At 38.1% G+C, this 17,453-nt stretch overlaps 1 protein-coding gene across 1 annotated transcript in view; it reads left to right on the forward strand.

The window, feature by feature from the left end:
• The window catches only part of LOC128666088 (vomeronasal type-2 receptor 26-like), a 99,134-nt gene extending 82,296 nt beyond the window's left edge, over positions 1-16,838 (forward strand). Inside the window, exon 4 of the mRNA XM_053720484.1 lies at positions 15,931-16,838. Coding sequence (XP_053576459.1) covers positions 15,931-16,838 — 908 coding nt within the window. The remainder of the gene's footprint in view (positions 1-15,930) is intronic.
• Positions 16,839-17,453: the final 615 nt, after the last annotated feature.

Raw genomic sequence — 17,453 nt, forward strand, 5'->3', positions numbered from 1 at the left:
TATCTCCCTTTTTTCCCTCCCCCTTTTCTCCTCTCCCTCACCATTTTTCTCTTCTCTCCCTCCCTTCCTTCTTTCCTTTCCCTCCATTTTCTCCCCTCCCTTTCTTTTCTCTCAGGGAGAAAATGGTATGAGATGCATGCAGTTCAACCCACCTGTATGCTTTTTTTTTGCTAGACCATTTTCTTTTGAATAGTTAAGAAAGAAAAAAAAATACACGCTGACCCCAAAAAATATTTGGGGTGGGGGGTGGACAGCAGAATACGCCACTGATGGGATAGCGATGGAGTTAAGAAAGGTTAGTGTAGGTTGTATGCACCTCTGAATAGTAGAATCTCTAGGGAACTGAAGTTTTCAAAACTAGTGGGAGCAATAGCGAGGTAGAGAGTTCCATAAGATGGGAGTCAGTCTGGAGAAGTCTTGTAAACGAAAATTTTAGGAGGTAACAAGAGAAGAGGACTGGAGACAAGGTAGGTGGTGGGCAGGGTAGTTGAGGGCTTTGTATGTCAGAGTGAGAATTTTGTGTTTAAATCTGGAGAAAAGAGAAAGCCAGTGAAGGGATTGATAGAGAGGTGCAGCAGATAAAGAGCAATGTGTAAGGAAGATGAGCCTGGCAGAGGCATTTATAATGGATTGTAAAGGAGCTAGGTGGCAGAGAGGATGGAGTTGCAGTAGTTGAGGCGGAAAAGGATGAGAGAGTGGTTTAAAATCTTAGTTGTGTCTTGTGTAAGGAAATGTCTAATTTTAGAGATGTTTTTAAGGTGGAATGTGAGGAGTAAAAAAAAAGATCTGAGTCAAGTGTGACCCTAAGACATTGGGCATGTAGGGTAGCGTAAAGATGGAGTTATTGACAGTTATAGAGAAATGGGTGGTGGAGATTTTGGAAGAAGGAGGCAAAATAAGGAGCTCAGTTTTGGAGAGATTTAGCTTAAGGTAGTGAGAGGATATCCAAGATGAGATTTGAGAAAGACAGTTATTGACACGGGTTAGCAAGGAAGGAGATAGGTCTGGTGCAGAGAGGTAGATTTTGGTGTCATCAGCATAAAAATTATATTGAAACCTGTGGGACTTTATTAAGGAACCTAATGATGATGTGTAGATTTATAAGAGTAGGGGACTGAGGACAGAGCCTTGCGGTACCTCAACAGAAAGTGATAATTGAAAAGAGAATGCCCCAGAGAAGGCTACACTAAAGGTACGGTAAGACAGATAGGATTGGAGGGTTTGCAGCAAAAGAGGGTGGTTGACAGTATCAAAGGCTGCAGACAGATCAAGGAGGATAAGCAGAGAGAAGTGGCCTTTGGATTTTGCTGTAAGTAGGTTGTTGACAACCTTAACAATTGCTGTCTCTATGGAGTGATGGGGTGAAATCCAGATTGCAGTGGGTCAAGGAGGGAGTTTAATGTAAGAAAAGTTGGATATACCTTGTTCATGTAAGTGAAAGTGTTTCACTACTGGAGTTCTGGGTGTGTCTTTAATTTAGTTCAAGTGCTCTCTAATTCTGTCTTTGAGAGGTCGAGTTGTGATGCCTACATACTGTTTTAGACAATGTTTACATGTAATCAGGTATATCACATACTTAGACGTGCAGTCTATTCTCTGTTTGATGTAATATGTTTTGTTAGTTTGTGTAGAGGTGAATGTAAGGCTCTTCTTTGTATGGGAACAGATTCTGCATGGAACTCGCATACACCTATAGTTGCCCTTAATAAATGACAATCTGTTGGTGGTGATGTTCACCTTTTTATGGAATTTTTTAGTGACATGTCACCTATAGTAGGAGCTCTTTTTGCCACATGTTTTATACCATTTTCAAGTATGTTTTTTAGGGAAATGTCCCTATTGAGAACTAGTAAATAGTTTCTGATAAGATTGGAAATGGCATAAAATTGGTTGCTATATTTCATAAACAAATATATGTTATCTTTTGTCATGTCTCTCATCTTGGTATCTGGGTGTGTTTTGTTTTATTTTTGTTTCTTCTGGTAGTGTTATTAAGAAGAGTTTGTCTATCAAGCCTAGCTACTTGCAGTTTGATGTTATTGAGTGTGTTTTTATTATAGCCTCTAGCTATTAATCTTTTTGTTAACTCGTCTGCTTGTTTAATATATCGTGTTAAGGTAGTGCAGTTTCCCCAAATGCGAAACTATTGTACCTTAGGAATGTCTCTTCTCATATTAGGGGCATGGTAGGAGTCAGCTCTTAGTATGGTATTTCTAGCTAGGGGCTTCCTGAATGTACTGGTAATGATTTTGTCCTTTTGATCATGATCCAATCTTAAGTCCAAACATTTTATTGATGTGTCACTCATCTTAAATGTGAACTCTAATTTGAGCTCATTGTTATTAAAATATTGTATCATATCTTCTATGGATAAGTTACCATCATCTTTGTAGATAAGTATGAGCTCATCAATGAATCAACCATGTATAACTACTTTGTCTTCTAGGGCTAGGCAGCCACCAAACACATATAGGGTTTCAAAGTATCCCATATATATCTTGGCATATGAGGGGCAAATTTAGCCCCCATCGCCGTACCACATTGTTGAAGGTAATAATGGCCCTTGAAGACAAAGTAGTTATGGGTAAGCAGAAACTGTGTTAATTGTACAAGAAAGATTATAAATGTGTCTGGGAAACTGGTGTAAAGTTTGAGCATGTGTTCAAGTGCTTTCAGTCCTTCCTCATGAGGTATATTTGAATATAATGCGGATACGTCTATGGCAAGCCATTTGTAATTACTATGCCATTTGACTTCACTCAGTTGTTGAATTATGGGGGTAGTTATCAAGCCGTCTACTTTTCTGGCTTCGCCGGCCCAATACATCCGCCTAAGCTCGCCTACCTTCGCCGCCGCGGACCTTGAATACGTTCGCCTAAGTTATCAAATAAAGCTGTCAAAAAGCCGCGGGGCGATGAGCAGCGGACTGTGAGAGTTATCACTCATCCAATCTCGCTGCTCTTCGGCTTTTTCCCAGCTATTGCTAGCCTGTCACTAAGCACCCACACTAAACTGCACTGTTCTACCCCCTATACCGGCGCCCCAGGAGCCTCCCGCAACTCAATATAGTTACTAACCCCTAAACCGCCGCTCCTAGACCCTGCCACAACTCTTATAAATGTATTAACCCCTAAACCGCCGCTCCCGGAGCCCACCGCCACCTACAATATACCTAGTAACCCCTATCCTGCCCCCCCTATACCGTCGCCCTCTATAATAAAATTATTAACCCCTATCCTGCTGATCCCGCACCTCGCCACAACTAAATAAATAGTTTAACCCCTAAACCGCCGCTCCCTGAACCCGCCGCAACCTATATTAAACCTATTAACCCCTATCCTGCCCCCCTACACCGTCGCCACCTATAATAAATTTATTAAACCCTATCCTGCCCCCCACTACGACGCCACCACTGTAATAAATTTATTAACCCCTAAACTGATGTCTAACACTAACCCTAACGCCCCCTAACTTAAATATTAATTAAATAAATCTAAATAATATTTATATTATGAACTAAATTAATCCTATTTAAAACGAAATACTTACCTTTAAAATAAACCCTAATATAGCTACAATATAAATAATAATTATATTGTAGCTATCTTAGGATTTATTTTTATTTAACAGGCAACTTTCAATTTATTTTAACTAGGTACAATAGTTATTAAATAGTTATTAACTATTTAATAGCTTACCTATCTAAAATAAAGAGAAATTAACCTGTAAAATAACAACTAACCTAAGTTACAATTACACCTAACACTACACTATCATTAAATAAATTATTCCTATTTAAAACTAAATACTTACCTGTAAAATAAACCCTAAGATAGCTACAATATAAATAATAATTATATTGTAGCTATCTTAGGATTTATATTTATTTTACAGGTAACTTTGTATTTATTTTAGCTAGTTAGAATAGTTATTAAATAGTTATTAACTATTTAATAGCTACCTAGCTAAAAGAAATACAAAATTACCTGTAAAATAAATCCTAACCTAAGTTACAATTAAACCTAACACTACACTATCATTAAATTAATTAAATAAACTACCTACAAATAACTACAATTAAATACAATTACATAAACTAACTAAAGTACAAAAAATAAAAAAAGCTAAGTTACAGAAAATAAAAAAATAAGTTACAAACATTTTACAAATATTACAACAATTTTAAGCTACTTACACCTAATCTAAGCCCCCTAATAAAATAACAAACCCCCCCAAAATAAAAAAAATGCCCTACCCTATTGTAAATTAAATAAAGTTCAAAGCTCTTTTACCTTACCAGCCCTTAAAATGGCCATTTGTGGGGGCATGCCCCCAAAAGTTCAGCTCTTTTGCCTGTAAATGAAAAATACAACCCCCCCAACATTAAAACCCACCACCCACATACCCCTAATCTAACCCAAACCCCCCTTACAAAAACCTGACACTAATCCCCTGAAGATCATCCTACCTTGAGTCGTCTTCACTCAGCCGAGCAGCGATGGAACCCAAGTGGACATCCGGACCGGCAGAAGTGATCATCCAAGGGGCGCTGAAGAAATCTTCCATCCGATGAAGTCATCATCCAGGCGGCGCTGAAGAAGTCTTCGATCCGGGCGATGTCATCTTCCAAGCCGGGTCTTGAATCTTCCTTCCGCCGACGCGGAACCTCCTTCTTCACCGACGGACTACGATGAATGAAGGCTCCTTTAAGGGACGTCATCCAAGATGGCGTCCCCTCAATTCCGATTGGCTGATAGGATTCTATCAGCCAATCGGAATTAAGGAAGGAAAAATCTGATTGGCTGATGGAATCAGCCAATCAGATTCAAGTTCAATCCGATTGGCTGATCCAATCAGCCAATCAGATTGAGCTCGCATTCTATTGGCTGATCGGAACAGCCAATAGAATGCGAGCTCAATCTGATTGGCTGATTCCAAGATGTAATTCCAAGCTACAATGTAATTATTAATTATATTGCAGCTATCTTAGGGTTTATTTTATAGGTAAGTATTTAGTTTTAAATAGGATTAATATATTAAAGTATAGTGTAGTGTTAGGTGTAATTGTAACTTAGGTTAGTTTTTATTTTACAGGTAAATTTCTCTTTATTTTAGCTAGGTAAGCTATTAAATAGTTAATAACTATTTAATAGCTATTGGACCTAGTTAAAATAAATTGAAAGTTGCCTGTAAAATAAAAATAAATCCTAAGATAGCTACAATATAATTATTATTTATATTGTAGCTATATTAGGGTTTATTTTACAGGTAAGCATTTAGTTTTAAATAGGATTAATTTAGTTAATAATAGAAATATTATTTAGATTTATTTAATTAATATTTAAGTAAAGGGGGCATTAGGGTTAGTGTTAGACTTAGGTTTAGGGGTTAATAACGTTATTATAGAGGGCGGCGGTATAGGTGGGCAGGATAGGGGTTAATAGGTATAATGTAGGTGGCGGTGGGCTCCGGGAGCGGCGGTTTAGGGGTTAATACATTTATTATAGTTGCGGTGGGCTCCGGGAGCGGCGGTTTAGGGGTTAATACATTTATTATAGTTGCGGTGGGCTCCGGGAGCGGCGGTTTAGGGGGTAATAACTTTATTTAGTTGCGGCGGTGTAGGGGGGACAGATTAGTGGTGTTTAGACTCGGGGTACATGTAAGGGTGTTAGGTGTAGACAGCTCCCATAGGAATCAATGGGATGTCTGTCAGCAGCGAACTTGTACTTTCGCTATGGTCAGACTCCCATTGATTCCTATGGGATCCGCTGCCTCCAGGCTGGCGCTTTGAAAACCAGGTACGCTGGGCCGTAAAAGTGCCGAGCGTACCTGCTAGTTTTTTGATAACTAGCAAAATTAGTGAGATTGTGCCGCACTTGTGTGCGGAACATCTGGAGTGACGTAAGAATCGATCTGTGTCAGACTGAGTCCGGCGGATCGAAGTTTACGTCACAAAATTCTACTTTTGCCGGTCTCGAGCCTTTGATAACTAAGGCGAATCAGCCTCGCCACAAATACGCTGTGGAATTCCAGCGTATTTGAGGTTGACGGCTTGATAACTAGGCCCCTATGTGTGTTCTGTCTCGAATGTATCCTGGTAAGGACTTCACTATTGGTTGGAGAACATTATCCAACCAGTCTCCCACTCTTTCGCATAGTGACCCTCTACGGGCCACAATGGGTCTGCCAGGTACGTTCAGCAAGGTATTGTGAATCTTAGGGACTAGGTGAAAGGTGGGTATAGTGGGATAATCAATAAGGCAAAACTCTGCTAATTCCTTTGTAAGTAAGCCCTCTTCTACCGATGTATCAAGTGGGTTATGTTTTATATTTCTCTGTAGGATTGTATGTTAATTTCATGTACGTTTTGGTATAACTTTATTGAGTTATATTCTGATCCATTGCTACAGTGAGAAAAACAACTGCCAGTCTGGGAATGCTCTGTTTCTTGATAACAGTACACAGCCTTTGGGACTATTTTTGCATGCTGCACAAGGATATCTTTTAAATCTCTTCAATCACTCCTGAAATGCAATCCAGAGATCCCTCCTCCAGCTTTCATTCAGAATGCAGCTGCACAAGAATCTTAACCCTTTTTTACAGTAGCACAGAATTCAGAGAAATTCAACTAAAACTTCAAGTATCATTCAAACCTCTGCCTAAAATCTTTTTGCTAGTATAAAGGATTATTTTACTTTTCCCTTTAATGTGCAAGTCATTATTGCATTATGGTTTATTTACTTTTTTCCTTAGTGTACAAGTCATTATTGCATTAAGGAAATTAGTTTTTTTTTCCTAAAAGTGAATTTATTTTATATATATATATATATATATATATATATACAGTGGGGCAAAAAAGTATTTAGTCAGCCACCAATTGTGCAAGTTCTCCCACTTAAGAAGAAGAGAGAGAGGCCTGTAATCTTCATCATAGGTATACCTCAACTATGATAGACAAAATGTAGAAACAAATCCAGACAATCACATTGTCTGATTTGGAAAGAATTTATTTGCATATTATGGTGGAAAATAAGTATTTGGTCACCTACAAACAAGCAAGATTTCTAGCTCTCACAGACCTGTATCTTCTTCTTTAACAGGCTCCTCTGTCTTCCACTCATTACCTGTATTAATGGAACCTGTTTGAACTTGTTATCAGTATAAAAGACACCTGTCCACAATCTCAAACAGTTACACTCCAAACTCCACTATGGTGAAGACCAAAGAGCTGTCGAAGGACACCAGAAACAAAATTGTAGACCTGCACCAGGCTGGGAAGACTGAATCTGCAATAGGCAAGAAGCTTAGTGTGAAGAAATCAACTGTGGGAGCAATAATTAGAAAATGGAAGACATACAAGATCACTGATAATCTCCATCGATCTGGGGCTCCATGCAGGATCTCAACCCGTGGAGTCAAAATCATCACAAGAACAGTGAGCAAACATCCCAGAACCACACGGGGGACCTATTGAATGACCTGCAGAGAGCTGGGACCAATGTAACAAAGGCTACCATCAGTAACACACTACGCCGCCAGGGACTCAGATCCTACAGTGCCAGATGTGATCCTGCTTAAGCCAGTACATGTCCGGGTCCATCTGAAGTATGCTAGAGAACATTTGGATGATCCAGAAGCGGATTGGGAGAATGTCATATGGTCAGATGAAACCAAAGTAGAACTGTTTGGTAGAAACACAACTTGTCGTGTTTGGAGGAGAGAAAATGCTGAGTTGCAACCAAAGAACACCATACCTACTGTGAAGCATGGAGGTGGCAACATCATGCTTTGGGGCTGTTTCTCTGCAAAGGGAACAGGACAACTGATCCGTGTACATGAAAGAATGAATGGAACCATGTATTGAGAGATTTTGAGTGCAAACCTCCTTCCATCAGCAAGGACATTGAAGATGAAACGTGGCTGGGTCTTTCAGCATGACAATGATCCCAAACACACCGCCCGGGCAATGAAGGAATGGCTTCGTAATAAGCATTTCAAGGTCCTGGAGTGACCCAGCCAGTCTCCAGATCTCAACCCCATAGAAAACCTTTGGAGGGAGTTGAAAGTCTGTGTTGCCCAGCGACAGCCCCAAAACATCACTGCTCTAGAGAAGATCTGCATGCAGGAATGGGCCAACATACCAGCAACAGTGTGTGACAACCTTGTGAAGACTTACAGAAAACGTTTGACCTCTGTCATTGCCAACAAAGGATATATAACAAAGTACTGAGATGAACTTTTGATATTGACCAAATACTTATTTTCCACCATAATTTGCAAATAAATTATTTCCAAATCAGACAATGTGACTGTCTGGATTTGTTTCCACATTTTGTCTCTCATAGTTGAGATATACCTATGATGAAAATTCTAACCTTTCACATCTTCTTAAGTGGGAGAACTTGCACAATTGGTGGCTGACTAAATACTTTTTTGCCCCACTATATATATATATATATATATATATATATATATATATATATATATTTATTTATTTATTTATTTGTGCTGCATAGTAGCTTTCCATAGTTCTCAGTGTGAACTGTATTTAATACATAGTAGCTACACGAAACTATTATATATTCAAAAGGGTTGTTGCCATACAACTATCAGATCACTAGGAATCTGTATAAGTGTTGCACTTTTTTGGTATTTTGAAAGGGCTTAAGGGTGGTAAGTAAGGCATCAATCTGCACTAAAATGTTTTCCCTTTCTTCTTCGTTATGTCCATTATCATGAGGATAATGGAGCAACTAGTAAGATTATCATTCCACTCTTCCATGAATTCCGGGATATGTAGTACAATTGATGGGTACTTCTTCCTCCTAAGTTCTCTAGGAACTTTATTTTCTTGAATGTATAGATCTAGGAACTCAATGTCCCACCAAAGATTAGTTTCCTTATCATTTTTATTCTCTGAATTAGAGAATATAGATGTCAAATCCCCTTCTGCTATATTATCTGTTGGAAGGGAGTCACCTTTAAAGGCTACATTAATTATGTACTTTCTTCTATCAATATCTAATACCCCAGTGGGATTGTTACTTTCAGCCATAATGATCACAATGCAGCTAGAAACTACTTTTCCTAAAAATATATTTAAGATAGGGTATAAATACCCCATTAAAGTCAAGAAACAAAAAATGTAAAGTGATATATTATAAAAGTAGTATAGTCTCAAAGCAAAGTAGAGGGAAAAGAAGAATTTTAATTACTCTCAAAATATGAAAAACTTCCTTCTATTAGCTAACGCTAGCATATGTTGTTAAATCATGTATTGTGTAATAGCATATGCAACATATGAAAATCAGTGTTATAATGCACAAAGAAAAAAAATTGTGTTATAATGCACAAAGAAAAAAAATTGTGTTATAATGCACAATGAAACAGTAAATAGTATATAACTATTGGTAGTTGAAGTTAGTTTTGTAGTCCATATGAGAGAAGAGGTCTGGTTACTCCCTCAGGTGAGTTGTATTTCACAATGTACCCACAATCCTTTAGACCAGTGTTTTGTGTTCAATTACTGTCCCATCTCATTACAGTTCAGTGTATTAGGAACAATGTCCATTTGTCATATAGGTGCATTTGATGTTAAACTCAGTGCTTGGTGTGTTTTTCACACTGCCTGGTCATTGGTAGTCTAAAACGCTGAAATTAGTTTTTATGGGAAACTCCTCTGTATGTCACAGGGAGAGCAGTACATATGTTTTGGGTCTCTATAGTGACCTTTATGTGCAAGATAGTACTAACAGTTGGTGGTCTTATGGTGGTGTCCGTAGTCAGCCTTAGTTGTGGGGTACCGATTATGGAGCTGACGGTGTCACTACGCCACTTATCTTGTATTGGTGCTGAGGTGGATGACTGATGCTTCTGATCCAGAGTAGGACCCCCTGTAGATTTCAAGCAGTTCAGTCATCCTCTGTGAAGTAATGGCTGGTCGGTGTTCGCTCTCCTGTACTGACAGTGAGGTTAGGCATTGGTGGTTGATGCCATCAGTATGCGCCAGCATCTCTAAGTCTAAGCCAAATCTCCAATCACGTCTGTCACGTTCGTGCTGGTACATGGCTCCTAGGAAACCCCCGGCTGTTACTTATAGACCAGAACCATATGTGGATGAAACTGTGAGTACTTAGAACTAGAGTAATAGAGGGGACTCAGCATAAAGCGGCGCTTCAAAGCACTAGTTGCACATGTAGTGAGGAAAAAATCAAACACTGAGTCCCGATGTAACGTAGATCCAAAGGTTTATTGGAACAGAGCCAGTGATGGACAATACGGTGCTCCCTAATACCTGACGTGTTTCGCGCATGCGTAAATGCGCTTCATCAGAGACCATTCCCTCCCCTGTACTGGGACCTTAAAAAGGGGATGTCACCCAATAGTTTACTATTTATCCAGACTGCATCTTCTATCTTTATCCATCCGACGCAGAGCGGCTCCATCTTCAAGACATACGACGCGGAGCATCCTCTTCATCCGGAGTCTTCTTACTGAGTGACGGTTCCTTTAAGTCACATCATCCAAGATGGCGTCCCTTAGATTCCAATTGGCTGAGAGAATTCTATCAGCCAATCAGAATTAAGGTAGAAAAATCCTTTTGGCTGATGCAATCAGTCAATAGGATTTAACTTCAATCCTTTTGGCTGATCCAATCAGCCAATAGAATGCGAGCTCAATCCTATTGACTGGGTGTATTGGGTGGGTTTTATTTTTTTGATTAGGGTTCTGCCTTTTCAGGGCAATGCCCATCCAAATGCCCTTTTCAGGGCAATGGGGAGCTTAGTTTTTTTTAGTATATAGTATTTTATTTGGGGGGTTGGTTGTGTGGGTGGTGGGCTTTACTGTTGGGGGGGTGTTTGTATTTTTTTTTTACAGGTAAAAGAGCTGATGGGACAATGCCTTGCAAAAGGCACATTTAAGGGCTATTGATAATTTAGTTTAGGCAAGGTTTTTTTTTTATTTTGGGGGTCTTTTTTTATTTTGATAGGGCTCTTAGATTAGGTGTAATTAGTTTAAAGATCTGTAATTTGTTTATTATTTTCTGTAATTTAGTGGGGTTTTTTTGTGAATTAGCTAATTTAATTTATTTAATTGTTTTTAATTTAGTTAATTTATTTAATTGTAGGGTAGTGTTAGGTGTTAGTATAACTTAGGTTAGGTTTTATTTTACAGGTAAATTTGTCTTTATTTTAGCTATGTAGTTATTAAATAGTTAATAACTATTCTACCTAGTTAAAATAAATACAAACTTGCCTGTAAAATAAAAATAAACCCTAAGATAGATACAATGTAACTATTAGTATTTAGTTTTAAATAGGAATTATTTAGTTAATGATAGGAATTTTATTTAGATTTATTTAAATTATATTTAAATTATATTTAAGTTAGGTGGTGTTAGCTTTAGGGTTAGACTTAGGTTTAGGGGTTAATAAATTTATAATAGTGGCAGCGACATTGGGGCAGTAGATTAGGGGTTAATAAGTGTAGGTAGGTGGCGACGATCTCGGGGGCGGCAGATTAGGGGTTAATAAAAATAATGTAGGTGTCGGCGATGTTGGGGGCAGCAGATTAGAGGTTCATAAGTAAAATATAGGTGGCGGCGATGTCCGGAGCGGCAGATTAATAGTTAATTAGTATAATGTAGGTGGCGGCGATTTCGGGGGGGGGTAGATTAGGGGTTAATAAGTGTAAAATTAGGGGTGTTTAGACTCGGGGTTCATGTTAGGGTGTTAGGTGTAGACATAAATTTTAATTTCCCCATAGGAACCAATAGGGCTGCGTTACTGAATTTCACTCTGCTTTTTTGCAGGTGTTAGATTTTTTCTCAGCCAGCTCTCCCCGTTGATCCCTATTGGGAAATCGTGCACGAGCACGTACGACCAGCTCACCGCTGACTTAAGCAGCGCTGGTATTGAATTGAAGTGTGGAGCTAAATTTTGCTCTACGCTCACTTTTTGTCTTTTAACGCCGGGTTTGTAAAAACCTGTAATACCAGCGCTGTATGTAAGTGAGCGGTGAGAATAAACTGCTTGTTAGCACTGCATAGCCTCTAACGAAAAACTCGTAATCTAGCCGTTAGTCTTCATATTGTTTTTAGATCACGCAAATACAAAATTGCACAGTAGCCGAATATTCAAAAAGTTTGTTGAATATTCGGTACAAAACATTTGGCCGGACCAAATCTTTCACTCATGCACACTTTTGTGAAGTATTGTACAATAGTGATGAATAGATCTTTAATGAATCAATACAATGTATGATAATACACCTCTAAAATGTCTTCTTTTGCCATTTTGGAGTGTCTTGCACATGTGCATCACAATATAATCAATCTAACTAGTGTTGAAATACAATTTGGGGGCTTTATCAAGTGCCTTAAAGTGTTAAACTTGAAAAGCCAACATTGGTTTCAAAAAGGTGTTGAAAAGTCTTTTGAAAAGGAATTGTGATCATCAAGAAGATTCCGGCCCCATAGTAAAAATACAGCTTTTATCAAGTTGCTGAACATGCAAACTTAGATTTAGGAAATAGGACAAAACACGCTACTGTGATCATGTCAAATAGAAACATGGCCTTTTTTTCTGAAAAAAGAGCTGAAAAAGCCTCAACTGATAGATATTGATAAACCCACAGATAGTTATTTTTTTTCCTCATAATTATTATTATTTCTTTAATATGTATTGTATTGTTTGGATTGTGCAATATTTTCATTTACTTAGGCCTAGATTTAGAGTTTGGCGGTAGCCGTCAAAACCAGCGTTAGAGGCTCCTAACGCTGGTTTTAGGCTACCGCCGGTATTTGGAGTCAGTCAGGAAAGGGTCTAACGCTCACTTTCCAGCCACGACTTTTCCATACCGCAGATCCCCTTACGTCAATTGCGTATCCTATCTTTTCAATGGGATCTTTCTAACTCCGGTATTTAGAGTCGTGGCTGAAGTGAGCGTTAGAAATCTAACGACAAGACTCCAGCCGCAGAAAAAAGTCAGTAGTTAAGAGCTTTCTGGGCTAACGCCGGTTTATAAAGCTCTTAACTACTGTGCTCTAAAGTACACTAACACCCATAAACTACCTATGTACCCCTAAACCGAGGTCCCCCCACATCGCCGCCACTCGATTAAATTTTTTTAACCCCTAATCTGCCGACCGCCACCTACGTTATCCTTATGTACCCCTAATCTGCTGCCCCTAACACCGCCGACCCCTATATTATATTTATTAACCCCAACCTGCCCTCCACAACGTCGCCGCCAGCTACCTACAATAATTAACCCCTAATCTGCCGAACGCCACCTACGTTATCCTTATGTACCCATAATCTGCTGCCCCTAACACCGCCGAACCCTATATTATATTTATTAATCCCTAACCTGCCCCCCACAACGTCGCCGCCAGCTACCTACAATAATTAACCCCTAATCTGCTGACCGCCACCTACGTTATACTTATGTACCCCTAATCTGCTGCCCCTAACACCGCCGACCCCTACATTATATTTATTAACCCCTAACCTGCCCCCCTCAACGTCGCCTCCACCTGCCTACACTTATTAACCCCTAATCTGCCGAACGGACCGCACCGCTATTATAATAAAGTTATTAACCCCTAATCCGCCTCACTCCCGCCTCAATAACCCTATAATAAATAGTATTAACCCCTAATCGGCCCTCCCTAACATCGCCGACACCTAACTTCAAACATTAACCCCTAATCTGCCGACTGGAGCTCACCTCTATTCTAATAAATGTATTAACCCCTAAAGCTAAATCTAACCCTAACACCCCCCTAAATTAAATATAATTTAAATCTAACAAAATAAATTAATTCTTATTAAATAAATGATTCCTATTTAAAGCTAAATACTTACCTGTAAAATAAATCCTAATATAGCTACAATATAAATTATAATTATATTATAGCTATTTTAGGATTTATATTTATTTTACAGGTAACTTTGTATTTATTTTAACCAGGTACAATAGCTATTAAATAGTTAAGAACTATTTAATAGCTAAAATAGTTAAAATAATTACAAAATTACCTGTAAAATAAATCCTAACCTAAGTTACAATTAAACCTAACACTGCACTATCAATAAATTAATTAAATACAATATCTACAAATAACTACAATGAAATAAACTAACTAAAGTACAAAAAATAAAAAAGAACTAAGTTACAAAAAATAAAAAAATATTTACAAACATCAGAAAAATATTACAACAATTTTAAACTAATTACACCTAATCTAAGCCCCCTAATAAAATAACAAAGACCCCCAAAATAAAAAAAATGCCCTTTTACCTTAACAGCCCTGAACAGGTCCCTTTGCGGGGCATGCCCCAAAGAATTCAGCTCTTTTGCCTGTAAAAAAAACACATACAATACCCCCCCCCCCAACATTACAACCCACCACCCACATACCCCTAATCTAACCCAAACCCCCCTTAAATAAACCTAACACTAAGCCCCTGAAGATCTTCCTACCTTATCTTCACCATACCAGGTTCACCGATCGATCCAGAAGAGCTCTGGATCGATCGGTGTTGTAATATTTTTCTAATGTTTGTAAATATTTTTTTATTTTTTGTAACTTAGTTCTTTTTTATTTTTTGTACTTTAGTTAGTTTATTTCATTGTATTTATTTGTAGATATTGTATTTAATTAATTTATTGATAGTGTAGTGTTAGGTTTAATTGTAGGTAATTGTAGGTATTTTATTTAATTAATTTATTGATAGTGTAGTGTTAGGTTTAATTGTAACTTAGGTTAGGATTTATTTTACAGGTAATTTTGTAATTATTTTAACTATTTTAGCTATTAAATTGTTCTTAACTATTTAATAGCTATTGTACCTGGTTAAAATAAATACAAAGTTACCTGTAAAATAAATATAAATCCTAAAATAGCTATAATATAAATATAATTTATATTGTAGCTATATTAGGATTTATTTTACAGATAAGTATTTAGCTTTAAATAGGAATAATTTATTTAATAAGAGTTAATTAATTTCGTTAGATTTAAATTATATTTAACTTAGGGGGGTGTTAGGGTTAGACTTAGCTTTAGGGGTTAATACATTTATTAGAATAGCGGTGAGCTCCAGTCGGCAGATTAGGGGTTAATGTTTGAAGTTAGGTGTCGGCGATGTTAGGGAGGGCAGATTAGGGGTTAATACTATTTATTATAGGGTTAGTGAGGCGGATTAGGGGTTAATAACTTTATTATAATAGCGGTGCGGTCCGCTCGGCAGATTAGGGGTTAATAAGTGTAGGCAGGTGGAGGCGACGTTGTGGGGGGCAGATTTGGGGTTAATAAATATAATATAGGGTTCAGCGGTGTTAGAGGCAGCAGATTAGGGGTACATAGGGATAATGTAATTAGCGGCGGTTTACGGAGCGGCAGATTAGGGGTTAATAATAATATGCAGGGGTCAGCGATAGCGGGGGCGGCAGAATAGGGGTTAATAAGTGTAAGGTTAGGGGTGTTTAGACTCGGGGTTCATGTTAGAGTGTTAGGTGCAGACGTAGGAAGTGTTTCCCCATAGCAAACAATGGGGCTGCGTTAGGAGCTGAACGCGGCTTTTTTGCAGGTGTTAGTTTTTTTTTCAGCTCAAACAGCCCCATTGTTTCCTATGGGGGAATCGTGCACGAGCACGTTTTTTTGAAGCTGGCCGCATCCGTAAGCACCGTTGGTATCGAGAGTTGAAGTTGCGTTAAATATGCTCTACGCTCCTTTTTTGGAGCCTAACGCAGCCATTCTGTGAACTCTCAATACCAGAGGTATTTAAAAGGTGCGGCCAGAAAAAAGCACGCGTAGCTAACGCACCCCTTTGGCTGCAAAACTCTAAATCTAGGCGTTAGTTTGTTTTTTACTTGAGACAATGTTCTTTAGAGTGATAATAAAATAATGCCAATTACTTTCAGGTATGGAGAACTGTGAGAAGTGCCCTGAAGATCACTGGTCTAATCCCGCAAGAAATGAATGCATCAGACGCACTATAGACTTTCTATCCTATGAAGATACATTGGGCATGAGTTTAGCGTGCTTTGCTTCCCTTTTTCTTCTGATCACAATTGTAGTGTTGTGGATTTTTATTAAACACAGGGACACTCCCATAGTTAGAGTTAATAATCGTAACCTCACCTACATCCTGCTTGTGGCCCTTATTTTATCTTATGTCTGTACATTTTTGTTTATTGGAAAACCTGTGCAGCTATTGTGTCGTCTGAGACAACCGACCTTTGGATTTGTTTCCACTGTTGCAATTTCTGCTATTCTTGGGAAAACAATGACAGTTGTAATTGCCTTTAATGCCACAAAGCCTGGAAGTAAATTAAAGAAACTGATGGGATCTAAGATGTCAACTGCACTGGTTTTTGTCTGCTCCTTGGGGGAACTTGTGATATGTTTTACTTGGTTATCATGTTACCCACCATTTGTGGATATTGATATAAAGACTTCACCTGGATCAATAATCCTGCTGTGTAATGAAGGTCACGTCATTGCATTCTTTCTGGTGGTTTCATACGTTGGAATATTAGCGTTATTTAGCTTCATTATTGCCTTTTTAGCACGGAAATTGCCAGACAGCTTCAATGAGTCGAAATACATTACCTTTAGCATGTTAGTGTTTTGCAGTATCTGGGTCTCCTTTATCCCATCATACCTTAGTACTAAAGGCAAATATGTTATAGCTGTAGAAATATTTAGCATTCTAGCCTCCACTTCTGGTGTTTTGTTATGTATATTTGCACCTAAATGTTATATTATAATACTGAAGCCTCAGCTAAATAGCCGAGCACAAATTAATGTTAAGAAGCAATCTAAGTAAAACTGAATAATGTTTTTTTATTGAATGGACATCTTGCAAATAAAATACCTTTTTAAAGTTTTGCAATAAATAAACATACCAAATAATTTCAGGAGCCTTTAAGAATTAGAATGTTACAAATGGTTATTGAGGGACATAGGTCAGAGGTTTATCGAAGAAGACAGAGTATTTGGATATGAGAGAGGAAATATAGTTGGGAGCGAGGTTGTTGAGTGCTTTATTGGTTAGAGTTAATACTTTAAATTGCATTCTAAATTGTATGGATAGCCAGTGTAGAGATTGGCAGAGTGGAGCAGCTGATGTGGTTTGACGACTTAGGTGGATGAGTCTTGCTGAAGCATTCATAATAGATTGGAGGGGGGAGAGCCAGTGTTTGGGAAGCAAAACAAAAGGTTAGGGTCTAGCGCAATTTTGAGATACAGTGCTACCTTTATAATTGATCCAGAGAAAAGATAAAAAAACAAACAGCTATTTTAACAATGAAAAGGAAGCACTGGTACACAAATAGGTTTATAAAATTCCCCTGACCATGAACCTGCTAGCCAGTATCCCTTTAATAAACTTAAAAATTGCAGTATCACAAATAAATTGTAAATGCAAATGCATATGCTAAAA

Source organism: Bombina bombina, chromosome 1 (assembly GCF_027579735.1).
Source record: "Bombina bombina isolate aBomBom1 chromosome 1, aBomBom1.pri, whole genome shotgun sequence".
Lineage (NCBI taxonomy): Eukaryota > Metazoa > Chordata > Amphibia > Anura > Bombinatoridae > Bombina > Bombina bombina.